At 56.7% G+C, this 27,233-nt stretch overlaps 1 protein-coding gene across 1 annotated transcript in view; it reads left to right on the forward strand.

Annotated features, from left to right (window-relative positions):
* Nucleotides 1-27,233, forward strand: part of Dnah17 (dynein, axonemal, heavy chain 17) — a 94,509-nt gene that overhangs the window by 25,241 nt on the left and 42,035 nt on the right. Inside the window, exons 24-47 of the mRNA XM_013036358.1 lie at nucleotides 1-153; nucleotides 1,367-1,615; nucleotides 3,083-3,205; nucleotides 4,666-5,013; nucleotides 5,110-5,201; nucleotides 5,427-5,553; nucleotides 6,618-6,770; nucleotides 8,304-8,429; nucleotides 8,603-8,710; nucleotides 9,515-9,646; nucleotides 9,820-9,980; nucleotides 10,216-10,372; nucleotides 10,889-10,993; nucleotides 13,210-13,367; nucleotides 14,571-14,709; nucleotides 14,943-15,170; nucleotides 15,363-15,500; nucleotides 16,686-16,818; nucleotides 17,253-17,380; nucleotides 18,733-18,881; nucleotides 25,049-25,331; nucleotides 25,437-25,610; nucleotides 25,798-26,005; nucleotides 26,402-26,567. Of these exons, the coding sequence (XP_012891812.1) occupies nucleotides 1-153; nucleotides 1,367-1,615; nucleotides 3,083-3,205; nucleotides 4,666-5,013; nucleotides 5,110-5,201; nucleotides 5,427-5,553; nucleotides 6,618-6,770; nucleotides 8,304-8,429; nucleotides 8,603-8,710; nucleotides 9,515-9,646; nucleotides 9,820-9,980; nucleotides 10,216-10,372; nucleotides 10,889-10,993; nucleotides 13,210-13,367; nucleotides 14,571-14,709; nucleotides 14,943-15,170; nucleotides 15,363-15,500; nucleotides 16,686-16,818; nucleotides 17,253-17,380; nucleotides 18,733-18,881; nucleotides 25,049-25,331; nucleotides 25,437-25,610; nucleotides 25,798-26,005; nucleotides 26,402-26,567 (3,938 nt within the window). The remainder of the gene's footprint in view (nucleotides 154-1,366; nucleotides 1,616-3,082; nucleotides 3,206-4,665; nucleotides 5,014-5,109; nucleotides 5,202-5,426; nucleotides 5,554-6,617; nucleotides 6,771-8,303; nucleotides 8,430-8,602; nucleotides 8,711-9,514; nucleotides 9,647-9,819; nucleotides 9,981-10,215; nucleotides 10,373-10,888; nucleotides 10,994-13,209; nucleotides 13,368-14,570; nucleotides 14,710-14,942; nucleotides 15,171-15,362; nucleotides 15,501-16,685; nucleotides 16,819-17,252; nucleotides 17,381-18,732; nucleotides 18,882-25,048; nucleotides 25,332-25,436; nucleotides 25,611-25,797; nucleotides 26,006-26,401; nucleotides 26,568-27,233) is intronic.

Below are 27,233 nucleotides of genomic sequence, written 5' to 3' on the forward strand. Positions count from 1 at the left end.
CAACAGAAGAGCATCACGGCCATGGAGGCCATCATGGAGGCCCTGTGCAAGTCTGGGAGCCTGTTTGAGGTCACGGTCCCAGACTACAAGCAGCTCAAGGCCTGCCACAAGGAGGTCCGCCTGCTGAAGGAGCTCTGGGACATGATCGTCCTGGTGAGGGGAGTGGGGGGAGGGGGAGGGGGAGGGAAAGAAGGGGGCTCCCATGGGGCTGGGCTCCAAGAGGAGCTGTAACCACCTGTGGGGGGGCACCCAGAGGACCCTGAGCTGGGGTTGCTCCCCTCCCACATCTCTGCTTACCTCTTATCTGTGCAGGACATTGGCGGGTCTCCTATTCACGGCCTCCTGTCTCTTTCCTCTCTTCCTCATTTCCTTTTCTTCCTTGTACTGTCTCGTGTGTGTGTGTGTGTGTGTGTGTGTGTGTGTGTACACATGCGTGTGTGTGCATGTGTGCACGCATGCGCACGTGCCTGGCGCTGTCCCTGAACTTTTTTGTTCAGGCTGGCACTCTACCACTTGAGCCACAGCACCACTTGTAGCTTTTTTGCTGCTTAACTGGTGATAAGAGTCTCATGGACTTTCCTGCCTGGGCTGACTTTGAATGTGGTCCTCACATCTCAGCCCCCTGAGTAGCTAGACTCACAGGCGTGAGCCACTGGCGTTCGGTTTATTGTCTCACATCTTACCTCTCTTTAAATATATATGTTTTGGGGCTGGGAAGGTTGCCTTGCATGCATGAAGCCCTGGATTCCATTCCTCGGCACCACATACACAGAAAAAGCCGAAAGTGGCACTGTGGCTCAAGTGGTAGAGCGCCAGCCTTGAGCTGAAGAGCTGAGGGACAGCGCCCAGGCCCAGAGTTCAGGCCCCACGACCAACAAAGGAAAGAAATGAACCCTAAGCCTCTTACTTCCTAGGCAGTCACTACCACGCAGGCCATGCTCCCGGCCGCTTCTTGCTGTCCTTATTTTTCAAGTAGAGTCATGCTTTTCAACCAGACCAGCCTCAGATTTTGACCCTTCTACCTATCTAGCCTTTAGCTGGGATTACAAGGGTATCCCACCCCATCTGGCTTGTTAGTTGAAATGTGGTAGGGGAGGTGTCTCACTAACTTTTTGGTGGCCTTGAGCCACTACCCTCCTGATCTCAGCCTCCCAAGTAGGGATCGCAGGAATGCCCACCATCACTGTCTTCTTCACTGCTACATTTTAAATGGCAGCATTCATGACCAGTGTCCATTTACTGTTCCTTGTACCCAACTACTTTCCTGACTTCTCTTATGAAGTATTCTGAGTCCAGGGAAAGCCATGCCCGGGGGCGGGGCCGTCTCCTGGCGGGGCCTGGGGGTAACCAGATGCCCCCGCTGCAGGTCAACACGAGCATCGACGACTGGAAAACCACCAAGTGGAAGGACATCAACGTGGAGCAGATGGACATAGACTGCAAGAAGTTCGCCAAGGACGTGCGGTCTCTGGACAAGGAGATGAAGACGTGGGACGCCTTTGTGGGCCTGGACAACACCGTGAAGAACATGATCACGTCCCTGCGCGCGGTGAGCGAGCTGCAGAACCCGGCCATCCGCGACCGCCACTGGCAGCAGCTCATGCAGGCCACCCAGGTACGGCCCCGCCCCCTCCACCAGCCCCGCCCCTCCAGCCTGGCCCCGCCCACCCCAGGGGCAGGAGGCCCCTGGATGGGCTGGTCTGCCCAGCGCCCAGTGCCCAGCGCCCAGCATGCGATGCTGATAAAACAGACAGGGGCCCAGGGCACAGTTTTGTTTGTGCTTTTGTTTTTTAGTAGAATTGAATCCTGGGCAACATGCATGCCAGGCAAGGGCTCTTCTTGAGCCACATTTGAGATACACCCCCCCAGCCCTTTCCTTTTTTGCTTGCTTGCTTGCTTGATTGGGATCGTGTTTTGCCCAGGTCAGTCTTAGGCTCACAGTCTTCCTACCTCTGTCTCCTGGGTAGCTGGGATTAGAATCATGCACCGCCACGCCCAGCTGGGACTCAGTACTTTTTCAAACAGGGCTCTGCAAATTACACTAGCCAGTCCTGCTTGAGGGCTGAATGTTCACAGACTTAGGACATTGTCCTGGGGTCCCCATACACCACAGAACCCATGTCTAGAATCCTAGCACCCCAAAATTTCCAAGGACATCTCCAAGAAGTAGGTACTGGCCCAGGCTGCAAGCCTGAACTCAAGCAGGGGGGCTGTACTGCCTGCAGAGGCTGGAGGGGCCCCTGCTTCCTGCCGCGCCAGCCACTGGTTTGTGGCCACGTTCCTCCATCCCCATTTAGCCGCCCTGACTCCCCTCCTCCTCCGTAAGACCACCCCTCATCAGACTTAGGGTCCACGTGGAGAATCCAGCATAATCTCCTCCCAGGATCTTTATGTAATTGTGTTGTTGGTTTTTTGGTTGTAAAAACGAGGTCTTGCTATGAGCTCAGGTTGGCCTGAATTCACAATCCCTCCTCCTCGGCCTCCTAGTGCTGGAGTGTTAGTGTCATGAATCACTATGTCTGGCTCAACCCAAGAGCGCGCGCGCGTGTGTGTGCGCGCGCGCGCCAGTTCCAGGTCTTGAACTCGGGACCTAGGCACTGTTGCTCAAGGCTGGCACTCTATCACAACTCCACTTCTGACTTCTTGCTAGTTAATTGGAGATAAAAATCTCATGAATTTTCTACCTGGCTGCCTTTGAACCCTGACCCTCAGATCTCAGCCCCCTGAGCAGATAGGATTACAGTTGGGAGCCACCAGTGCTGGGCTGTTCACCCAAGAGCTTTATTATCCAGAAAGACCCTATTTCCATATGAGGTCGCACCCTGAGGTCCCCATGGGCACGGATCTGGGGAGACACTTTGTGCCCCGCCACAGCTGAGTTCTGCTGGGGCCTGGTTTCAAAGGGAAGGGAGGGGACGCTTGGAGCAGTAACTGGGGTCTCTGAGTTGCAGGAGAAAGCCTCCCCCGCCCCCCCAGCGCCTCTCAGCGGCCCCAGCTCCCCAGCCCCGCCTGGCGATGGAGGGCAGCAGCCCGCACACTGTGCTGGGCGGCCCCCCTCACTGGCGCTGCCCGCTGTCTGCAGGTGAAGTTCGAGATGTCAGAGCAGACCACCCTGGCGGACCTGCTGCAGCTGAACCTGCACAAGTACGAGGACGAGGTCCGCAACATCGTGGACAAGGCTGTGAAGGAGTCCGGGATGGAGAAGGTGAGTCCTCGGGGAGCCCCCCTCTCCCGGGGAGGGGTGGGGGAGGACCCTGGGGCTCGCCCAGGGGCTGAGGGGACCACCAGGGGCCTCACCTCACCGAGAGCTCCCCAGCCTTCAACACACAAGGAAAGCTGAGCAGCCTTCTCCGGCCCAGTGCAGTCAGAGATCCAAGAGGAGGGCTGGGAAGGTGGCTCAGTGGTAGAGCACTTGCCTTGCATGCATGAGGCCCTGGGTTCCATTCCTCAACACCACATAAGCAGAAAAAGCCAGAAGTGGTTCTGTGGCTCAAGTGGTAGAGCGCTAGCATTGAGCAAAAGAAGCGCAGGGACAGTGCCCAGGCCCAGAGTTCAGGCCCCAAGACCAACAAAAACAACAACAGCAACAAAGAAATCCAAGAGGGGAAAAAAACACTTGTAGAATTTATTTTCTCTTAAAAATCCAATTCCTGGCCATTGTGTCTCCCTGGAGGCCCAAGGATGAGAATGTCTGCTCCTTTCCAGTCCAGGGAGGTGCCCTTCACCTGGAAACTCACCTCCCGCTTGATGAAACAGGATGAAGGGTTGGGCCCAGTGGCTCACACCTGGAATCCTCACTATTCAAGAGGCTGAGATCCTGGGATCATGGTTTAAAGCTAGCCCAGGCAAGGTGTGATTCAAGTGGTGGAGAACCGGGCCCTGAGTTCAAGCCCCGGAACTATCACTAAAAGTAAGAAAGAAACAGATGAAGGTGGGCCTGACCTTGCCACTTTTCAAGTGTCTTTAACTGAAAACAGTCAGTGTGCCGGAGAGAGCAACTTCCCATCCTCACGCACAGTGTATGGCCTTTGGTATCAGGCTTCCTTCGTTGAGCCTAACGTCTCAGTCTCCAGAGTAGCCTGTGGCAGAACTCCTTCTGAGACGGAGAAACTCCACTGTGGGGTGGACCACGTGGCATCTACCTGATCATCAGGGACAGGGCTGCTGAGTTGCAAGGTTTCTATCCAATCAGTGGAAGGGCATCTGGATTGCTGTGGTGTCTGTCCAATCGGTGGATGGGTGTCCAGCTTGACCTGGCGTCTGTCCCTTGGTTGAGGATTGGTTACCATGGTTTCTGTCCCATCAGTTGATGGGCATCTGGATTGCCATGGCATCTGTCCAATCAGAGGGTGGGATGGGTGTCTGGGTTACCAGGGTGTCTGTCCAATCAGTGAAAGAGTCTCTGGATTACCAGGTGTCTGTCCAATCAGTGAATAGGATGGGGCTGTGGCTTGCCATGGCAGCTGTCCAATCAGAGGATGGGACAGATGTCTGGCTTGCCATGGTGTCTGTCTACTGGTCAGAGGATCAACATCTAGATTACCCCCAGCTACGGCAGCTGATGGTAGCCTGAGCATTTTGGCTCATGTCTCAGGACCTTTGACTTCCCGCTTAGCTCCGTCACCAGATATCTCAATGGTCCTTATTTCTGTGTCCTGCGGAAAGGTGCTGAAGGCCCTGGACAGCACCTGGACTACCATGGAGTTTGAGCATGAGCTGCATCCAAGAACAGGCACCATGATGCTCAAGTCCGACGAGGTGCTGGTGGAGACCCTGGAAGACAACCAGGTGCAGCTACAGAACCTGATGATGTCCAAATACCTGTCCCACTTCCTCAAGGAGGTGACGAGCTGGCAGCAGAAGCTGTCCACCGCAGACTCGGTCATCTCCATCTGGTTTGAGGTCCAGAGGACCTGGAGCCACCTGGAGAGCATCTTCATTGGCTCCGAAGACATCCGCTCCCAGCTCCCGGAGGATTCCCAGCGCTTTGACTCCATCGACAAGGAATTCAAGGTGAGCCCAGCCCACTGGTCCCAGGGCATCTCCAGAAATGGCTGAAGAGGAGAAACGGAGGGCCCCTAACACCCAGGGACCTCTTTCTCCTTCTAGGCCTTGATGGAAGACGCAGTAAAGACACCCAACGTGGTGGAGGCCACCAACAAACCGGGTCTCTATGATACACTGGAATCCCTGAAGAAGAGGTTGGTCCCCACCCAAATCCAGGGTGGCAGGAGCCAGGGTCATGCGCCCCTGCTGGTCATGAGCGGAGATGGCAGGAATTAAACAAGGCACCTCCCACCCACAGTGTCCTCCTGATGGGGCTTGCAAAGAAATGGGAGGACTCACCCAGGGTGCCTGGAGGACAGGCTGACCAAGACCCTGCGGGCAGGACTCACCAGCCTCTTTCCCTCCTTCCTTCTTTCCAGCTTGGCCATGTGCGAAAAGGCTTTGGCGGAATACTTAGAGACCAAAAGACTGGCTTTCCCACGGTTCTATTTTGTCTCCTCTGCCGACCTACTGGACATCCTGTCCAATGGAAATGACCCCGTAGAGGTAGGCAGGATGCTGGCATTCTGAAGGACAAGCCAGGGCTATACCCTGAGCTCCAGGTTCCCGGCCCCTGTGCCTGGCGAGTTCTGGGCTGGAGGAGGAGGCTTCGATGGGTCTTGGTGCAAATCTCACTCTGCACCTTGCAAATCAAACCCTTACGGGAACAGCTAAGGAGCCGTGGCTGCACAGAATGCTGTTTATAAAAGATGCAAGCAGCCAGGCTCCGGTGGCTCGTACCTGTAATCCTAGCTACTCGGGAGGCTGAGATCTGAGGGTCATAGTTCAAAGCCAGCCTGGGCAGAAAAGTGCGTGAGACTCTTATCTCCAATTAATCACCAGAACACTGGACGTGGTGCTGTGGCTCAAGTGATAGAGCACTCGCCTTGAGCTGAAGAGCTGAGGGACAGTGCCCAGGCCCAGGGTTCAAGCCCCACACCAACAACAACAAAAAAGATGCATGTAGTGGGGCACCAGTAACTCATGCCTATAATCCTAGCTAGTCAGGAGGCTGAGATCTGAGGATCACAGTTTGAAGCCAGTCTGGACAGGAAAGTCCCCATGAGATTCTTATCTCCAAATAACCATTCAAAACAACAACAACAAAAAAAAAACAGAAGTGGAGCTGTGGCTCAAAGTGGTAGAGTGCCAGCCTTGAGTGAAAACATTAAGGGACAGTGCCTGGGACCTGGGTTCAAACCTCAATATCAGCACACAAAAATATGGGAGGGCCGGCCGCCAGTGGCTCACACCTGTAATCCTAGCTACTCAGGAGGCTGAGATCTGAGGATCCAGGTTCAAAGCCAGCCCAGGCAGGAAAGTCTGAGAGACTCTTAGCTCTAATAAGCCACCAGAAAACCAGAAGTGGCACTGTGGCTCAAGCGGTAGAGCGCTCACCTTGAGCTGAAGAGCTGAGGAACAGCGCCCAGGCCCAGAGTTCAACAACAACAAAAAATCTGGGAGGGAGGGGGAGAGGGGGAGGGAGGGAGGTCAGAGCTGCCCAGGGGAAGCCTGGACCACGTATTCCCCTGCCACAGCCTCCCTCCCCGTGATTCCCCCGCCCTCCCCAGGTGAGCCGCCACCTGTCCAAGCTCTTTGACAGCCTGTGTAAGCTCAAGTTCCAGCTCGATGCTGATGAGAAGCCCCTCAAGTTCGGCGTGGGAATGTACAGCAAGGAGGACGAGTACGTGGAGTTTGACCAGGACTGCGACCTCTCGGGGCAGGTAAGCCCATGCATGGCCTCGGGCAGAGCCAGGAGGAGGGCAGCACCCCGCCCGCCCTTAGACCATGCGCGCTCAGCCCCCAGCCCCCAGCCAGTGTCCATCTCTCCTCAGACTTCTTGCTTGCCCAAATATTGATCAGGCAGTAGTGGAGGTCAGTCAGACGGGGGAGAAAAATCTCCTGTAAGAAAAGCCAAGGGCCAAGCCCGACGCTGGTGGCTCAGGCCTGTAATCCTAGCTACTCAGGAGGCTGAGATCTGAGGATCCCAGTTCAAAGCCAGCCCAGGCAGGAAAGTCCATGAAACTCTTATTACCAATAAACCACCAGAGAATGGGAAGTGGTACTGTAGCTCAAGTGGTAGAGCGCTAACCTTGAGCTGAAGAGCTGAGGGACAGCGCTCAGGCCCAGAGTTCAAGCCCCATGACTGACCAAAAAAAAAAAGAAGAAGAAGAAAAGCCAAGGGTCGCTGGGCGCCTGTGGCTCATGCCTATAATCCTAGCTACTCAGGAGGCTGAGATCTGAGGATCTCGGCTCAAAGCCAGCCTGGAAAGGAAAGTCTGTGAGACTCTTATCGTCAATTAACTACCAGAAAACTGGAAAGTGGCGCTGTGGCTCAAGGGATAGTGCGCTTGCCTTGAGCTGAAGAGCTGAGGGACAGTGCCCAGGCCCACAATTCAAGTCCCACAACGGACACACACACACACACACACACACACACGAAAAGCTGGGTCAGGAGGCTGAGATTTGAGGATCAAAGTTCAAAGCCAGTCCAGGGAGGAAAGCCAGGGAGACAGTTAATCACCAAAAAAGCCAGAACTGTAGCTGTGGCTCAAGAGGTGGAGAGCCAGACACGAGCAAAAAAACAAAGCAGAACGAGACCCTGAGTTCAAGCCCCACTGCAGGCACACACACACACACACACACGCACACACACACACACACACACGCACACACACACACACACATTCAGTGGTGTGGCAGCAGTGTCCAGTCCCCGCGTGCCAGTCCTGATGCCCCTTGCTGGCCAGGCATGAGCACCTGCCAAGCCTTCGAGGTGACAGGTGCACAGCAACAAAACCTCAGCCGCCACCGTCGCCGCCCACCGCTCCTGGCCTGCCTGCCCGGCTGTCAGCTGTCAGCTCTCTGGCCCTGCCCTCCCCTCCCCTCCCAGAGACGTAAGTGAGCGCCCATCCAGAGGTTTGGGGGCTGGTATGTAGCTCAAGTGGAAGAGTGTGTGCCTAGCAAGCACGAGGTTCCGAGTTCAACTCTCAATGCTGCAAAAAAAAAAAAAAGCAATAGATACAAAAAGGTTTGCCCAGTGCCACTGAGCTCCAGCCCTGTTTTTACTTTTCTGCAACACCTCTGCATTTCCACCCTCTCCCCAGGAATGGCAATGCCTGGAACAAGCATATATATATATATATATATATATATATATATATATATATATATATATATATATCTTTACAACAAACCACTCTTAGTAGGTATACCTGTAGCCTGGCAGTCAGCGCGGCCTCCATTCCCTCCTCCAGGTGGAGGTGTGGCTGAACCGCGTGCTGGACCGCATGTGTGCCACGCTGCGCCACCTGATCCCCGAAGCCGTGGTCACCTATGAGGAGAAGCCCAGGGAGCAGTGGATCTTCGACTACCCTGCCCAGGTCCAGCTTCGGGGCGGCCCGGGGGGTGGTTGGTGTCCAGGCATCCCGGGGCTTTGTGGCTGGCGCTGAGCCCCCGAGCCGTCGCTGGCCCACCGGGACATCGCCAAGCAGCTGGCACGAGCTGGTGCTCCCGGCAGTGACGCGTGGGCCTGGCCGTGTGGGTGTGTCTTCAGATCGCCCTCACCTGCACCCAGATCTGGTGGACGACCGAGGTGGGCCTGGCGTTCGCACGGCTGGAGGAAGGCTATGAAAACTCTATCAAGGACTACAACAAAAAACAGGTGTGTGGGCCCTGGGAGCCCAAGACCACCATGGTCAAAAGCCGCTGACACCTGTCATCCCAGCTGCTCAGGAGGCTGAGATCCGAGGAGCCAGGCTCAAAGCCAGCCTGGCCAGGAAAGTCCATGAGACTCTCATCTACAATTAAGTAGTTTGAAAAAAAAATGGAGCTTTGACTCAAGTGATAGAGCACCAGCTTTGAGCAGAGCAAAGCTAAGGAGCAGCACTCAGGCTATGAGTTCAAACCCCAGGACTGACACACGCGCCCGTGTGTGTGCATGCACGTACACATACACACATAATTTCTTAAGATGAAAGAAGAAGAAGTTGCTCACAGTGATGACTGCTAAGGTTTCCTTATGCAGACTGTAGTCTGTTTGCGTGCGTGGACATCTCCTTTCCTCATTGTAAACAGAGCCAGGCAGTCTGATTTCCCCCGGGACTCAGAGCCAGCCCGGTAACTACCCTAGTCACGGCAGGAAGTGTGTGTGGGGGGGTGCTGGCATCCCTCTGCAGCAGTGTCAGTGCGGGAGTCCCTCCGTGGCGTCCCTGTGGCAGGAACTCCATGGCGGGATCTCTGTGGGGTCTCGGGGGTGGGGGTGTCTGTGGGGTCTCCGTGGTGGGGGTGTCTGTGGGGTCCCTCTGTGGCAGGGGTGTCTGTGGTGGGGTCTCTGTGATGAGGGTCTCCGTGGTGGGGTCTCCGTGGCTGGGTCTCTGTGACACCCCTTCATGGCAGGGGGCTCTGTGGCTGGGGTCTCCGTGGCAGGGTCTCGGTGGCGGGGTGTCAGTGTGCCCCCCTCCCACAGATCAGCCAGCTGAACGCGCTCATCACCCTGCTCATCGGCAACCTGAGTGCGGGCGACAGGATGAAGATCATGACCATCTGCACCATCGACGTGCACGCCCGGGACGTGGTGGCCAAGATGATCACTGCCAAGGCACGGGCTGGGATGGGACGGGACCCGGGGGGCCGGGGCGCACCCCCCCACGGAGCCACGCGCAGCAGCAGCAGAGCCGCGCAGGGCAGGGAGCGCGGCCGCCGCGGGAGGCGTGGGAGGGGTTGCTGGGAAGGGAGGCCGCGCTGAGGCTCCCGCGCTGCCGCTGCCCGCAGGTGGAGAGTTCCCAGGCCTTCACCTGGCAGTCGCAGCTGCGCCACCGCTGGGACGAAGACAAGAGGCACTGCTTCGCCAACATCTGCGACGCGCAGATCCAGTACTCGTACGAGTACCTGGGCAACACGCCCCGGCTGGTGATCACGCCCCTCACAGACAGGTGCCTGGCCCACCCCGCCCCGTCCCACCTCCCCGGGTCAGCTGGGAGGCTCAGCCGCGGAGGCTGGCCTCTCCGGCACCGGCTGTGTGTCCGGCGCTCCCACATGTGGGCTACGAGTGGAATGGATTATCTTATATATCAGCGGTGCTCCCCTTCCCAGGCGGGCCCCCAGACAGTGTTTGTCCCTCGGTCCAGTCCACCTGTGAGAGCACAGGTGACCCCAGGCCCTTGGCAGGTGCTACATCACGCTGACCCAGTCCCTGCATCTGATCATGGGTGGCGCCCCGGCGGGCCCGGCCGGCACGGGCAAGACGGAGACCACCAAGGACCTGGGCCGGGCGCTGGGCACCATGGTGTACGTCTTTAACTGCTCAGAGCAGATGGACTACAAGGTACTCACGGGGCCACGGCCTGATCTCCGAGCGCCGGGGACCACAAAGTGCGAGGGGGCACCCCTCTCCTGGGTTACTAGCTCCCCGCCCTCCAGCTGTGTGGTTCCCACCCCGGGAGCTGAGGGCCACGCCAAGGCCCGGAGGCCCACGCAGACCGGGTGGCCTGGGTGCTCGGCCACAGCGTCTCCCGTGCAAGGGGAAGCGAGAGCAGTCACGGCGGGGGCCGCCCTCTCCTGGGCCGGGGGGGGGGCGCGGGGGGGGCGCTCCGCGGCTCTGGGGCTGCCCGGGCCAGGTAGAAGAGCGAAGGAAAAATCAGAGGGCAGCATTTGTATAAACTGAAGCCCAGGCGGAGCATCCGGGATGGAGACGGGAGGAAGCGCATGCCCAGCACCCGGCCTCTGCCACGGGACCCCCTGCCGGGACCCAGCTGACACTTGCCACAGATCCCTGCTGCGGCGCCAGGCCTGCCCGCCCCCCCCCACCTCTGATGCCCTCTCCCCATCTCGCGCTGCCCAGTCCTGCGGAAACATCTACAAGGGCCTGGCCCAGACCGGAGCCTGGGGCTGCTTTGATGAGTTCAACCGCATCTCCGTGGAAGTCCTGTCTGTGATTGCTGTCCAGGTAGGTGCCCCGCCCACCATCTCTGGACACCAGAGAGCAAAGCTTCCCCTGTCCCCAGCTGGGGCACCCAGGGGACAATGACACAGAGCAGAGCTGCCCCGGGCTCCTCTCTGCTCTTCTCCTTACATCCCGAGGCGGAGATGGGAAGGACCAGACAGGGCAGCACTGAGGAAGCCAGGCTAGACCAGGACTAGTTGTATCTGGGGCATTCAAAGAGAAAATGGCACCCAGTCTAGTTCCACAGATCTTAATCAGCTCTGCTCGTGATGTGCGGATTGCGCAGCAGACTACATGAAAAATGGCCCAGAATGCTGCAGGGGCAGAATGCACAGGAAGAAGCAGCCTGCCTCTGTACCCGGAGGAACGGCAGCGGCCCTGGGGATGGGGAAGTGAAAGCGGGGTTACAACTGGTGGCGGCTGTGTTAATTAATTATTTATTTGTTGTCAGTCATGGGGCTTGAACCCTGGGCCTGGGCTGTCCCTCAGCTCTTCAGTTCAAGGCGGGCGCTCTACCACTTGAGCCACAGCGCCACTTCTGGTTTCCTGGTAGTTAATTGGAGATAAGAGTCTCATGGATTTTCCTGCCCGGGCTGGCTTTGAACCATGATCCTCAGATCTCAGCCTCCTGAGTAGCTAGGATGACAGGCGTCAGCCACCAAAGCCCGGCTGGAGGCTGTGTTATTGAGCTCAGGTCCCACAGTTGGCCGCTGGTGACTGGCTGAGGCTGGGCTGCTTTTCAAGAGGAGTTACACTGCATTTGCCCATCGAGTTATGTCGGTTCACCATGGGTCTCTACAGTGAAAGGCTCAAAGCCAAACCGAAAACAAGTATAGCTGCAGCTTTGGGCCAAACTGTTCCATTTACCCGGGAGAGGACGGAGGCCTCTAGAACAGGGGTCGGAGGAGTTGGTCATTAACCAATGCACAGGAGTTTCTCGATTAGCTAAGAATGTGGACAGAGAACTGCAGGGAAGGAAGAACAGGAAGGAAACGTGGCTTTGTGTTCTGGGGGCGCCCCCGCAGCTGGGGAGTCTAAGCAGGGCGGGAGCAGGATCCTAGGTGCAGCCGTGGGACAAGTCCCCTTCCTGGACCGTTGTTAAAAGCGCTCCGTGCGAGCCCCACGTACACACCACGGGCGGATGCACGTGGAGGCGTTGTTAACAAATCTTCAGATGAGCCTGGTGCCTGGGCAACACCAGGTTCTCTGGGCTAAACTGAGGCCAGCCTCCAGTCCCAGGATCAACTCTGAGATTCTTTTACTAGCATCTGAGGCTAGAGGCCCAACTAACTCTGACGGTCCCAATAAGCCAAATACCTCAAACAGGTACCCCAGTCTGGTGGTGAGCTCTGGGTGCCAAGGCCCCGTGAGGAGTTGGCCTCTTAGCAGGTGCAGAATGAAAAGGAAGTGGGGGTGCGGGGGTGCGGTGGTAAGGGCCACCTGGACCGGTCACTGGGAGCCCTCCTGCCCCACCCTGCCCTGCTCACTGGCGGGCCTGGAGCAGAGGCAGCCAGCTGCTCCAGAGCCTGGGGGCCAGCGGGGAGGGGGACCCCACCTCCAGATGAGGGCCCCACCCCCAGAATGTTCCCATGGAGCCAGTTTGGGGCCCCGAGGCCTTGAGGCTGAACGGGGGGCAGCGGGTGCTGTGCCTGGTATGACCCGGCCAGCATCCACCACAGGAGAGGCCTATGAAATCAGGAGGGGGGGAGCTCCACTCGGGGAAGCAGGGTCAGGTGACTGAGCAGGGGCTCCACTGGGTCAGGTGACTTGGGCATGGAGGGGGGGGGAAGGGCCTCAACCATGAGTTCCAGGTGCCCTCCAGTGGTGATGTGGAGACTTGCAGCCGCCTTCTGCAGCTTTCTGTAAAAACCTGAGTTCTAGAGGTGACCTGGTGAGCTCAGACACTCTGGACAATAATTCCCAGAGAGAGTGACAGCTATTGCCGGCCTCCCAAGGGAGGGGGGGAGGGATGCCGCTGGGAAATGACGAGGGCCAGTGGGCCTGCACACACGGCCAAGGCCCTGCAGACAGATAGCCACCTCAGGGCACATACTCTAAGGTCCGCTCTTGTCACACAGCAAGCAGAATGAGACGTGCAGAATGAGGCTAGGCGGTGCGGGGGGCAGGGGGAGGGAACGCCGTGGGGCAGGCCAACCCGGCTACCACCGGCTTCCAAAGCCGCGCATCTCTGTGTTGATGCCCATGTACTGGCCATCTAGGTAAAATGTGTCCAAGATGCCATTCGGGCCAAGAAAAAGACTTTCAACTTCCTGGGGGAGATGATCAGCCTCATTCCCAGCGTGGGCATCTTCATCACTATGAACCCTGGCTACGCCGGCCGCACGGAGCTGCCGGAGAACCTGAAGGCCCTGTTCAGGTGAGCGGCCTCCGCCTCTCAGCCAAGACACAGCCACAGCTGCATCCAGAGCCCAGCGCTGAGCAGAGGAGGAGCAGAGGCCAGGCTGGGAGCGGGGAGGCGGCAGGGGAGAAGGTGGGCGAGGCCTGGCCTCTGAAGGCCTCAGCCAAGCGGGGGCCGGGTGGATCAGGTGTGCAATCCTAGCTACTTGGGAGGCTGGTATTGAAAGGATTGTGGTTCAAGGCCTGCCCGGGCAGAAAAGTTTGTGAGATGCCCCTACTCCTTCTCAAATAAGAGCTGGGCGCAGAGGTGTCTGTTGTCTTCACTACAAAGGAAACCTAACAGGCACATGGTACCCAGATGCAGGCCCAGGCGGGAAGCAAGACCCTATTTCAAAAATAACTAGCAAGGCCAGGTGCTGGTGGCTCCTACCTGTAATCCTAGCTACTGCAGAGGCTGAGATCTGAGGATCACAGGTGGAAGCCAGCCTGAGCTGCATGAGACATTTATCTCCAAGGAGCCACCAGAAAAATGGAAGTGGAGCTGTGGCTCAAAGTGCAAGACTGCTATCCAGGAGCAGAAAATCTTAGAGACAGTGCCCAGGCTCTAAATTCAAGCCTCATGACCAACAAAGTAATGATAATAATAATAATTAATAAAAGCTGGGCACTGATGATTTATGCCTGTAGATCTGGCTTTCAAGGGACTAAGACCCTAAGGACCACAGTTCAAAGCCAGCCCAGGCAAAAAGGCTGTAAGGCTTATCTCCAATTAACCATCAAAAAGCTGGAGGTGGAAGTGTAGCTCAAGTGGTAGAACACCAGCTTTGAGTGAAAAAGCCAAATGAGAGCTCAAGGCCTTAAGTTCAATAATGGTACCAAAAAGTTAATAATACATACATGAATAGCAAAGATCAGGACTAGAGGTTTGGCTCTGCAGTAGAGCACCTGCCTAGCAAGTGCAAGGACCTGAGTTCAAATTCCAGCATGATCAGAAAAAAAAAAATCTCCATCTTCCCTGAGGCAGGAGGCCCCAGCTAGGGGAGCGGAGCAGAGCCAGGGCCCAGGGTGTGCGAGGAGCTGGCTGGGGCTGGGAACCAGCTCCGCACCCCTGGGGGTGCGGTGAAGTGAAGCGATGCCCAGTGGTCCGCTATGTGTGTGGGGCAAGGAGTCGGGGTGGAAGGGGAGGGGAGGGAGGCACGCATGCCCACGCTTGTCTCCTCAGACCCTGCGCTATGGTGGTTCCTGACTTCGAGCTCATCTGTGAGATCATGCTGGTGGCCGAGGGCTTCCTGGAGGCCCGCTTGCTGGCCCGGAAGTTCATCACACTCTACACCTTATGCAAAGAGCTGCTCTCCAAGCAGGTGTGGAGCCTAAGGGGCCAGCCCGGGGCGGGGCGGGGCAGACCGGGGCCAGCCTGGCGCGCGCGCGCGTGCGCACACACACACACACACACACACACGCACGCACGCACACACACACACGCACGCACACACACACACACACACACACACACGCACACGGTGTCCCTCCTGCCTGGCCGACGCCAGAGTGAGCCGGCAGTGTGGGGGATGCACTCACCCCCATCCCTCCACAGGATCACTATGACTGGGGCCTGCGGGCCATCAAGTCGGTACTGGTGGTGGCCGGCTCCCTGAAACGGGGGGACCCCACGCGGGCAGAGGACCAGGTGCTCATGCGGGCCCTGCGGGACTTCAACATCCCCAAGATCGTGACGGATGACCTGCCCGTGTTCATGGGGCTGATCGGGGACCTCTTCCCCGCGCTGGACGTGCCCCGCAAGCGAGACCTGAACTTTGAGAAGGTAACTCGGTTGCCCCGGCCTCCACCCGTCCTGGGGAGCCCGTCCCGTGGGGCTCCCTCCCACCCCGCCACGCCCTGGAACCTCGGTGGTGGGTGCGCAGCTGGATGGGGCCCCGGGCATCGAGGGGTCCTGGGTGGCCGCGTGGGGCCGGCCTGTGTCCAGGGCCGGAGCAGACGGTGCTGGCACGGGCAGATCATCAAGCAGAGCATCGTGGAGCTCAAGCTGCAGGCGGAGGACAGCTTCGTGCTGAAGGTGGTGCAGCTGGAGGAGCTGCTGCAGGTCCGCCACTCCGTGTTCGTCATCGGAAATGCCGGCAGCGGCAAGTCCCAGGCAAGGCCCCTGGCCCGGAGCTTCCAGCCCCACCGTGGAGGTCAGGGGTGAAGGGTCAGCCCTCCAGCACCTCTCCCCAAGCCAGGGCCCCCCATCCGGTTTCTGGATGACATGTAGAGGGTGGCGGCTTATATTACTAATGCCTAGTAGCTCTGGAGATTCTAAATCCGCCTAGACTTAAGTGAAACGTACCCAGAGGGTGGACAAGTATGCCAGTGTGAAAAATCGTTCCCAAACTCAAGTGCCAACGGCTGAGACTTGAGGATCTTGGTTCCTGGCCAGCCCAGGCAAATACATTTGTGAGACTTGTATTTCCAATTAACCAGCAAAAAACCAGAACTAGAAATGTGGTTCAAACAGTGGAGCACTATTATTGAGCAAAAAAAAAAAAAGTAGAGTGAGGGCTTGAGGCCCTGAGTTCAATTCTGGCTGTAAACTCAGGGCCTGGGAGCTGTTCCAAGCTTTTATGCTCAAAGTTAGCGCTCTACTACTTAAACCAGCCATGGCTCCACTTCCAGCTTTTTGTTGTTTAATTGAAGATAAGAGTCCCATGGACTTTCCTACCTGGGCTGGCTTTGAATCATGATCCTTAGATCTCAGCCTCCTGAGGAGCTAGGATGACAGGTGTGAGCCACCAGTACCCAGCTCCCAAGTTTTCTTTAAAAAGTAGGAGCTGGGGCTGGGAAGATGGCTTATTGGTAGAGTGCTTGCCTAGCATGCATGAAGCCCTGGATTCCACTCCTCAGTACCACATACACAGAAAAAGCTAGAAGTGGCACTATGGCTCGAGTGGTAGAGTGCTAGCCTTGAGCAAAAGAAGCTCAGGGACAGCCCCTCGGCCCTGAGTTCAAGCCCCAGGACTGGCACACACATGCAAAAAAAGGAGCTAAGCCAGGCGCCTGTGCTGCATGGAGGGGCCGGGCCGTGTCTCCCCAGCCTCAGGAGCTCCGTGGGGGTGGGTGGACGTGAGCAGTCAGAGTCCAGCTTCCCGCCACCAGCCACTTGCACATCATCTGGGGCACAGACGCCCCTACACCCATGGGGGCAAACGGGGCCCAGAGAAGCAGTTCTGCCCGTGTGGCCCAGAGAGAGAGAGAGAGAGACGTCCAGGGCCCGGCAGGAGGCGGCTGCCGGTGCGGGCAGCTTAGGGCCGAGGGGTCACACCGCCGCTTCTGCCCTCGCCAGGTGCTCAAGTCCCTGAACAAAACCTATCAGAACATGAAGAGGAAGCCGGTGGCCATCGACCTGGACCCCAAGGCCGTCACCTGCGACGAGCTCTTTGGCATCATCAACCCGGCCACCAGGGAATGGAAAGATGGTAACAGAGCAGCCCGGGGCGCCCTGCCGCTGCCAGGGCCCCTCTGTGGGGTGGCCACCTACTGTGGGGGACACGGTGCGCAAGGACGGGTCCCACGGCGAAGGTGGAGCTGAGGCTAGCAGGCGCTCAGAGGGCTTGGGGTTCAGGCCACCAGGCCACGGGGCCCTGGAAGGAAAACTCGGGAGGCGATGGGCTGAGCCGGGGGGCGGGGGCGCTGGGTGTGGCCCGTGGAGGGGCTCACCCACACCTCAGCCCTCCCCCAACCCCAGGGAGGGCTGCGCCGTGGGCAGGGCGTGGGGGGAGATGCCCCCCTTCCCTCCTCCCTACCTGCTGTCTCTGAGACTGTTCACCCGTCAGCCCCGAGGCAGGCGTGGCTGCCCCACAATGCCCCTGGGGTTCGGCAGGGTGTGACCCCAGCCCTGTCCCCCCCGCAGGCCTCTTCTCCACCATCATGCGGGACCTGGCCAACATCACTCACGACGGGCCCAAGTGGATCGTGCTGGACGGGGACATCGACCCCATGTGGATCGAGTCCCTCAACACCGTCATGGATGACAACAAGGTGTGTGGCTCCTGACTCCCAGCTCGCCCCCGCCGAGGGGGGGCGGGGAGGGCTGGCGGGCACACGGGGCAGCAGAGCCCAGGAGGCCCGGGCAAAGTGCTAGGAGCCACGGAGAGCAACGTGCCTAGAGCCGGCATCCACACCGCACGCAGCTCTGCACATTCCGGCAGCAGCACCGCAGCACGGTGTGGGAGAGATGGTGAGTGACAATTACGATTTCTGTAATTGTCTAGAAGCAGCTTATGAAAGTGATTTTCCCCAGCACTCACTCAGGAGGCTGAGGCAAGAGGATCGCCAGCAGAGGCCAGCCTGGGTTACGTAAAGAGACCCTTTCTGAAAACAAGAAGAGATTGTCAATTAGATAGAAGAGGGAACATGAGAATTTACAGTATAGAGGGCAATGTGTGTGTGTGTGTGTGTGTGTGTGTGTTTGGTTTGTTTGGGGGGTTTTTTTGTTTGGGGAATTTTTTTGTTTGGGGGTTTTTTGTTTTTATTTTTTGGTCGTGGGGCCTGGGCACTGTCCCTCAGCTCTTCAGCTCAAGGCTAGTACTCTACCACTGGAGCCACAGCACCACTTCTGCTTTTTCTGCTTATGTGGTGCTGAGGAATTGAACTCAGGGCCTTGTGCATGCAAGGCAAGCGCTCTACCACTGAGCCACCTTCCCAGCCCCTGGTGGGTTGTTTTTTTTCATACATGGCCTGGGCGCTGTCCCTCAGCTCTCTTGCTCGAGGCTAGCACTCTACCACTTGAGCCACAGCACCACTTCCAGGTTTGGTTTTGTTTTTTTGGTCAGTTGTGGGGCTTGAACTCTGGGCCTGGGCACTGTCCCTGTGCTCTTCAGCTCAAGGCGAGTACTCTACCACTTGAGCCACAGCGCCACTTACAGTTTTTGAGTGGCTAATTGGAGATAAGAGTCTCACTGGGACTTTTCTGCCCGGGCTGGCTGGCTTCAAACTGTGATCCTCAGATCTCAGTCTCCTGAGTAGCTAGGATTATAGGTGTGAGCCACCAGTGCCCAGCTTAGGGCTGTGGGTTTTGGATTGTTTGTTTTGCCAGTCCTGGGACTTGAACTCAGCTTCTTTGGCTCTACCACTTGAGCCACAGCACCACTTCCGGCTTTTTCTGTGTAAGCACTGAGGAATGGAGCCCAGGGTTTCATGCATGCTAGGCCAGTGCTCTACGCCAAGCCACCTTCCCAGCCCCGGGGCTGTGGTTTTGAAAGGCGTGTGCGTCCTGTGGCGTGGCGCTAGCTCCCATGCGTGTCGCGGTGTGGACTCACCGGGTTCCGGGGCCGGTGCAGGCCTCCCCAGCTCTTCGTTGTGACACTCCTGCCTGCCGCTTCTCCCGTCAGGTCCTCACCCTGGCCAGCAACGAGCGGATCCCGCTGAACCGCACCATGAGGCTGGTGTTTGAGATCAGCCACCTGCGGACCGCCACCCCTGCCACCGTCTCCAGAGCCGGCATCCTCTACATCAACCCAGCCGATCTGGGCTGGAACCCGTGAGTAGGGTCAGGGCTTCCCCTCCCAGATGGGCTGAGAAAGGGAGACTGCTGACCAAGACCAGAGTTGTATGTCTATCTCCCATCCATCCTTCCATTCATCCATCCATCCATCCGTCCGTCCGTCCGTCCGTCCATCCATCCATCCATCCATCCATCCATCTGTCCACCCATCCATCTTCCATCCATGTGAATGACTTGCCTATACATCTCTCCCTCTATCCATATGAGTTGCATATCCATCCATCTGTCCTATCCATCTGCCCACCCATCCATCCATCCATCCTCCCATCTGCCCAGCCATACAGTGAACACCGGTGTGTTCATGTCCCTGAGTGGCAGTGGAGGGAGGAGACAGATGTCTCTTCCTAAGTGACGCAGGTGCGCACTGACTCGGGAGACGGTGATGTGGGCATCGGCCGAGCACTGGAAGGTCCAGGGCTCCACCACTGTGGGGGACAGGACCTTCCCAGAGGACTGAAACCAGGGCAGAGGAGAGAGCACTCAGGGTGGACAGGAGCCAGCACTGACAGAACTCTGAGGGGTAGCTGGGGGACCCTAGGACAGGAGAGACTGACCTCTGACCTCGCCGGGGTGTGAGGTCAGCAGATGTTGAGTTCAGGGCCCATCCTAGTCCCGACGACCTCAAGATTCTTAACCAGATTACTCCCAGAAGCCTTTTCTCCATGCATGGTCATGGCCTGAGGTCCCAGGAGGAGGTGTCCCTGGTGAGGCTGCCATCGTGCCCTGCAGCATGAGGATGGGGGCTGGGGGTCCAAGGGCACAGGGGCACAGCGGGGAGCAGGGAGGAGAGCCAGCGGCTGGGAAGCAGCAGCTGAGGCCCTGGGTCTGGGGTCACTTCTACCTGCCCCCCCCCAGCAGAGCAGCAGCCCACCCTCCCTGCGGGGAGGCCGGGACAGCCCTGGGACCCAGCCGGAAGCCGGCCCAGGCTGACGGGCCCCCCGCAGGCCTCGGGGGCCCAGCGGGAAGCGCCTGGGCCTGTTGGGAAGGCGCGCCAGCCTGGGCCTGTGCACCCACCTGCAGGATAGAACCTTCTCCCTGGCTGCCCCCAAAATGCAACCTAACCCCAGCCAAGAGGCAAGGCAGCCCCTGCTGTGTCCCTGCTGTGCCCCTGCTGGGGCTGGCACCCCAGGCCCACGCACCACCCCACTCATAGCCCTCCTCTGCTTGGAGGTTGCAAGGTTGCAAGGGGCGGGGAGTGGGATTGATGCTGTGCAGGTGGTGTCCCCAGCTCTGGATTCTCCCCTGCCGCAATGGAGGAACAGGAAGTGGGGGGTCGGGTACACAAGGCACTCAGGGAAGGCCTCCTGCAGGGCACACAGGGCACTCAGGGAAGGCCTGTGCAGGGCTGCATGTGGCAGCCACACTGGGTTTGGCAGGGCGAGCGTCCTGCCCACGCCGGCATCCCGACGCGCTGCCCAGGGCTCCCCACAGTCACGTGTTGCGCTCGGGGGACACTGGCTCCCTTCTGCCGGCCCTGGACAGCGGCATGGGGTGCTTTGGAGCAGCTGTGGGGCAGGGTAAACATGACCCCTGTTTGCAGGCCAGAAACCCACACCCACACCTGTTGAGTGACCCCGCCACAGGTTGGCCCGGCCTGGGCCGGCCCAGCGATCGGCCACAGTGCCCACATCGCTCATCACTGCTGCCGGACAAGCAGGGTCACCCCAGAGTGCCAACTGTTCAGACAGACAGGACAGCCACCTCAAGGGACTACAGCCTCTGTGTGTGTGTGTGTGTGTGTGTGTGTGTGTGTGTGTGTGTGTGTGTGTAGATTGCGTCTTTTTTACTTTTGCCATTACACTAAAATGATTTTATGATCATTTTTTTCCTTAACCATAAGACAGGTAATGCACATTCTTAAACTTGAAATGATTATGCCAGGGGTTACAGTTCACTGTGAGTGTGCATGTCCAGTGACCCTTGACCAGAGGCCCTCGAGTCCCCTCCTCCCGCAGACTTCCTTTATAACGCGTGTACACCGAGCATCCTGACTGTGTTGGTCCCCAGTTCCCTTCCCCCAGCCTGGCTTAACCCCTAGTCCTTTGTAAACTGTTCTTTGTTGAGTTTACCCTGTGGAGTTTCATGCCTGCACATACTGAACTTTTTCCCACTTGCTCTCATACGCACGCATAGAGGTGTGTGTGTGTGTGTGTGTGTGTGTGTGTGTGTGTGTGTGTGTGTGATTATATGGAAAGTTGTATTTTGCATCCAAGATCCACATGTGAGAGAAAATGCACCATTTGTCCTTCTGGGCCTGCCTTCTCTCTGTTTGGTATTTTCCTCACCCACCATTTCCCTGCAAATGGCACAATTTCATTCTTTCTGATGGCTGCAATTACCTGTATGTGTACGCACACACGTGTATATTACATGTTTTTCCCTATTTGTGCATTGTAGGGCATCTGGGTTATCTCCATAACCTGGCCACTGTGAACTGTGCAGCAGTGAACACAGGTGTGCAGGTACCTTTGTTGCACCTGCCTTGCAGACTTTCCAACGAAGACCCAGGAGTGGCGCCACTAGGTCATAGGGTAGCTCTACGTTTGGTTTTTTGTTGGTTTTATCCAAGATGGGGACTCGAACTCACTCTCTGACAGTTGTTTTCACATATGGGCTGGTGCTCTACCACCTGGGCCAACCCCAGGTTCTTTTTGAGGAATCTCTGTACTGACTTCCGTGGTGGCTGCAGTTGTTCACATTCCCACCAGCGGGGTGTGAGGGCCCCTCCCGCCCTGTGCCTCCTCCCTCCCCCCACCCCACCCCACCCCCAGCCTTTGTTGGTTGTGGTCTTGGTGATGACCAATCTCAGCGGGATGATATAAAACCTCAGTGTCACTTTGATTTCCATTTCTTTTATGACCAGAGATGTTAAGTATTTCCTCATGTGTTTATTGGTCACAGGTACTTTAGAGGAATGACTGTTAAGCTCCTTTGCCCACTTATTAGTTGAGTTCTTGGGGATTTTTTGGGGGGGGGCAATTTTTTGAGTTTCTTACATGTTCTGGTTATTGAACCCTTGTCAGACATATAGCTGTAAAAGACCTTCTCCCAGGGCTGGGAATGTGGCTTAGTGGTAGAGCGCTTGCCTTGCATGGATGAGGCCCTGGGTTTGATTGCTCAACACCACAGAAGCAGAAAAAGCCAGAAGTGGTGCTGTGGCTCAAGTGGTAGGGCACTCACCTTGAGCTGAAGAGCTGAGGGGCAGCGTCCAGGCCCAGAGTTCAAGCCCCATCACCACCAACAAAAAAAAAAGACCTTCGCCCATTCTTAGGCTGTCTTTTTACCTTAGACACTATATCCAACTCTATATTAGTGTTGTTTGCAGATGCGGTGCCATTTGTTAATTCTCCCTATTTGCCAAGCCCCTGGAATTCTGCTCAGGAAGTTCCTTGCCTCTAGGAATGAGTTCTAATGTTTCCTCTACTCCTACTGCGGAAGTTTCAAGGTTTCAGATTCAATTTGAGGTCTTAGATCTCCTCGGAATTGACAGACGTAAGTGATAAGAGACCAGGATCAGGTTTCAGTCTGCTGCATACGGACGTTCAGTTTGTCTACCACCATATATTGAAGAGGCTTTTATCAAACATATACTTTTGGCTGTTTTGTCAAATATCAGATGGCTGGGGGGGGGGGTCCTGGGTCTTCTAGACTGTTCCATTGGTTTGGGGGCCTGATTCTGTGCCAGTACAAGCCGTTTACATTAGTGTGACTCTGTGGTAAAGTTTGAATTCTGGAATTGTGATCACTGCAGGATTGCTTGTCTCGTTTGCTGGAGGCTGGTGTGGCCTCTTGGGGCCTTGTGTGGTTCTGTATGAATTTTTGCATTGTTTGCTCATCTCTATGAAGAATGACACTGGGATTACGACGGGCATTGCACTGGATCTGCGACTGCCTTTGGCAGTATGGCCATTTTCACAGCAGGCAGGAATTCTGCTTTTCCATAAATACGGGAGGTCTTTTCACCTCCTCGTGTCTTCTTCCATTCCTTTCTTCAGAGTTTTATAGTTTTCATTGTAGAAGTCCCTCATGTCCTTAATTAGGTTTATTCCTAGATTTTTCCTTTTTTAGGTGACCATGAATGGAATTGTTCTCCTAATTCCCTTCTCCATCTGCTCATTGTGGGTATACAGGAAAATACTGATTTGTGTATGGGTGTGTGTGTGTATGTGTGTGTGTGTGTGTGTCTGTCTGTCTGTCTGTCTGTGTGTTTGTCAGTTGTGGGACTTGAACTCTGGGCTTGGGCACTGTCTATCAGCTCTTCAGCTCAAGGAGAGCACTCTACCACTTGAGCCACAGCGCCACTTCCAGTTTTCTAGTGGTTTATTGGGGATAAAAGTCTCACGGACTTTCCTGCCTGGGCTGGCTCTGAACCACGATCCTCAGATCTCAGCCTCCTGAGTAGCTAGGATTACAGGCGTGAGCCACAGACACTGGCTTGTGTGTTAATTTTATATCTGGTTACATTGCCAAACATATTTGTTAGCTGTAGGAGTTTGGGGGTGAAGCCCTTGGAGTCTGTATATATAGGATCATATAATCTGCAAATAAGGATAGGTTAACTTTTTCCTTCCCTATGTGGGTTCCTTTTATGTCTTTCTCTTGCCTTGTTGCTCAGGCTAAGAATTCCAGTACTATAGTGAATAGAAGGGGAGAGAACAGGCATCCTTGTCTTACTCCTGATTTTTTGTTGTTGTTGTTGGTCATGGGGCTTGAACTCAGGGCCTGGGTGCTGTCCCTGAGCTTTTTGCTCAAGACTAGTGCTCTTCTACTTTAAGCCACACTGCCACTTCCAGTTTTCTGGTGGTTAATTAGACATAGGAGTCCAGCCCGGGCTGGCTTTGAATGATGATCCGCAGATCTCAGCCTCCTGAGTAGTTTGGATTACAGGTGTGAACCACCTGCTGCCTGGCCTTTATTCTTGATTTTAAAAGAAATACTGTCAGGGTTTTTTTTTTTACCATTTAAAATGTTATTGACTGTAGGTTTGCCACGAATAAACCTGAGGTATGTTGCTTCTGTTCCTAGCTTCTCTAGAGCTTTATTATAAGCAAGGCTGCTGGATTGTGTCAAAGGCTTTCTTTCTCTGCATCTATGGAGATGATTACGTGACTTATCCTTGATTCTGTGTAAGTGCCATTATTATACTTATTGAGTTGGCATATATGAAGTTCTGCGTTAAAGCTATTGGTCTATAGTTCCCATTTGTTGTTGTGTTTCTGTCTAGTTTGGGGATGAATCTAAAGATGGCTCCATACAGGGAGTTTGGTGGTGATCCTTCCTTCCTATTTCTAGGGCAGTTCAAGGATTGTTAGTGTTTGGTCTTCCTTAAAGGTCTTTGTTGAATTCTTCTGGGAATCAAGTGGGTCATATAGAAATAAGTCTGTGTGTGTCTACTGGTTTGCTTGCATAAAGGTTTTCAGTGTTCCTTCATAATGCTCAGGACCTGGTGTGTCTTTGTTATCATATCTCTTTTTCAGCCCAGATTTTGTTTATCTGGTTAATCCATCTTCTCCTTGTGGTCAGATCAGCTAAGGGTTTATCAATTGTGTTTATCACCTTGAGGAACCAACAATTTGGTTTTGTTTCATCAGTCTGTAATTCACTGATTTCATTGTCTTTTCTTATGATACCAGAGCTTTGTAAATGGCAAACGTGCTCTCAGCCAGAGATATATTCCCAGTCACACATGCACACACACACTTACAAGTCGCTAGGTGGGAGCTTCAGGCAGGGCTGGATGTCATAGGGTAGCCCTGATCCCCACTCCTTACCCTTCCTTCCTACCCCTCCTTCTCTCTACACCACCCCAGATGATGGCGTGAGACTTTTCTCCTCTCTCTTCATCCCCTGCCCCCCCCCCCGAGCTTCACACTAGCTTCGTTGAGGGAAGAGGGGCTGATGCGTCCAGGGTGGCAGCAGGAAAGTCCCCGGTTGTTCCAGGCTTAGGGCACCCCCAGAGCTACCAATTCAGAGAGAGCACACGGGCCCCACTGCCCAGAAGCCTCACTGGGCTCTGTTAGGGTCTGCAGCCGGGCGGAGCCCTGGCTCTACGGCTGGCCACGGAGGAGAGGTGGGAGGCGCTTCCTGTGGCAGGAAGGGGGCTGCATGTGGACCGGAAGCAGCCACGGCCCGGACCTCCCCAGGGTGGTGAGCAGCTGGATCGAGAGACGCAAGGTGCAGTCTGAGAAGGCCAACTTGACCATCCTGTTCGACAAGTACCTGCCCACGTGCCTGGACAAGCTGCGGTTTGGCTTCAAGCGGATCACACCCATCCCTGAGATCACCATCACGCAGATGATCCTGTACCTGCTGGAGTGCCTCCTCACTGAGAAGATCGCCCCGCCCGACTCGCCCAAGGAGTTGTATGAGCTCTACTTCGTGTTTGCCTGCTTCTGGTCCTTTGGGGGCGCCATGTTCCAGGACCAGGTGAAGCCCCGTGGGGACCCCGCCCCCCCACCCCGTACCCCCAAAACCAGGGACCTCGGTGGTGGCCCACTTAGCTGGTCCCTTTGTGTGTTTGATTTTGAACAGCTTATAGATTATCGGGTGGAGTTCAGCAGATGGTGGATCAATGAGTTCAAAACCATCAAGTTCCCTTCCCAAGGAACCATCTTTGACTACTACATTGACCCTGAGACAAAGAAATTCATGCCGTGGACAGACAAGGTGCCGGCCTTTGAGCTGGACCCTGACGTCCCGCTGCAGGTAACGCCCCGCGGGCAGTGGCCCGGGGAGCAGGGCGTGTCCCCTCCCCCCACCCCGCCTGCAACGTCCACGGCCAGGACTTGAGCAGGTCTCCCACCAATGCCCAGCATGGAGCGGACTTCTGAGATGTGCACAGGTGAGGGAGACGGAAGCCGACCTGTGCCCTCCCCTCCCGCCCGCCCCCCAGGCCTCCCTGGTCCACACCACAGAAACCATCCGCATCCGCTACTTCATTGACCTGCTCATGGCCAAGTCCTGGCCCGTGATGCTGGTAGGGAACGCGGGCACCGGCAAGTCGGTGCTGATGGGGGACAAGCTGGAGAGCCTGGGCACGGATGACTACCTGGTGCAGGCGGTGCCCTTCAACTTCTACACCACCTCCGCCATGCTGCAGGGTGAGCCCCACCTGCGCACACAGCACGCCCGGTCCGCACGGCCGCCCCCCACCTGCCTGCGTCTCTGTCAGCCCCACCTCAGGCCTGAAGACGTGGGGCCCCACCCCCCTGCTGGGAAGGGCCCGGGCAGTGAGGGCTGGCTGAGGTGCCAGGCCTGCGGGGAGATCCCACACCCACCCCTGCCGGCCCCAGGGCTGACGGGGTGCCATCCCCCGCACCCCGGCCTCCCAGCCTGTGGTCTGCTCCAGCAGCCAGCCAGAGTGGCCACTGCCTAGCACGGACCCCTGCTCCTCAAAGGAGCCCTGCCCCACTGGGTGTGCACACCCCTGAGCCCGCCTGCTGGCCGCCCCAGACTCTGGTGGCGGTGGCTCCTTGACCCTTTCCCTCTGCCCCCAGGGGTGCTGGAGAAGCCTCTGGAGAAAAAATCTGGAAGGAACTATGGGCCACCAGGCACCAAGAAGCTGATCTACTTCATCGACGACATGAATATGCCAGAAGTAGACAAGTACGGCACAGTAGCCCCGCACACGCTCATTCGACAGCACATGGACCATGGGCACTGGTGAGGAGGGCTAGAGGCGGAGCCACAGCTCGGTGGGGTGTGGCCATAGCTCGGTGGGGGTGTGGCCAGTGGGTAGGTGGGGCCATAACTCTGGGGGGGAGTAGCCACTGGGTAGGCAGGGTCATTGCTCTGTGGGGTGTGGCCAGCGTGTAGGCAGGGACTCAGCTCTGTGGGGTGTGGCCAGTGGGTGAGCAGGGATGCAGCTCTGTGGGGTGTGACCAGTGGGTAGGTGGGGCCACTGCTCTGTGGGGTGGGGCCATGAGTGGGGAGGGACTCAGGTATGTGATTGGGTCAGAGTGGAGCCCCATGAATAGGGCAGGCCTGTAGCCTAGTCCATGATCCATGGGCTGTGAGCTTTGACATGGGGACAGGGTAGGGGTGGCAGCTAAGCCGAAGGCCTGTGCTCAGGGACCCACTGCCTTGGGCTCAGAAGTTCCCTTCAGAGCATGAAGTAACACCAGCTGGGCAGATGTGACGGCTGAATATGTAGGCAGGGGCAGGGCAAGGATGACGCCTCCAGCCAGTCAGCGTTCACGCTGGCCTCCCTCCCTCCAGCCAGTCAGCGTTCACGCTGCCCTCCCTCCAGCCAGTCAGTGTTCACACTGTCCTCCCTCCAGCCAGTCAGTCAGTGTTCACACTGTCCTCCCTCCAGCCAGTCAGTGTTCA

This window comes from Dipodomys ordii, unplaced genomic scaffold (assembly GCF_000151885.1).
Source record: "Dipodomys ordii isolate 6190 unplaced genomic scaffold, Dord_2.0 Scaffold7, whole genome shotgun sequence".
Lineage (NCBI taxonomy): Eukaryota > Metazoa > Chordata > Mammalia > Rodentia > Heteromyidae > Dipodomys > Dipodomys ordii.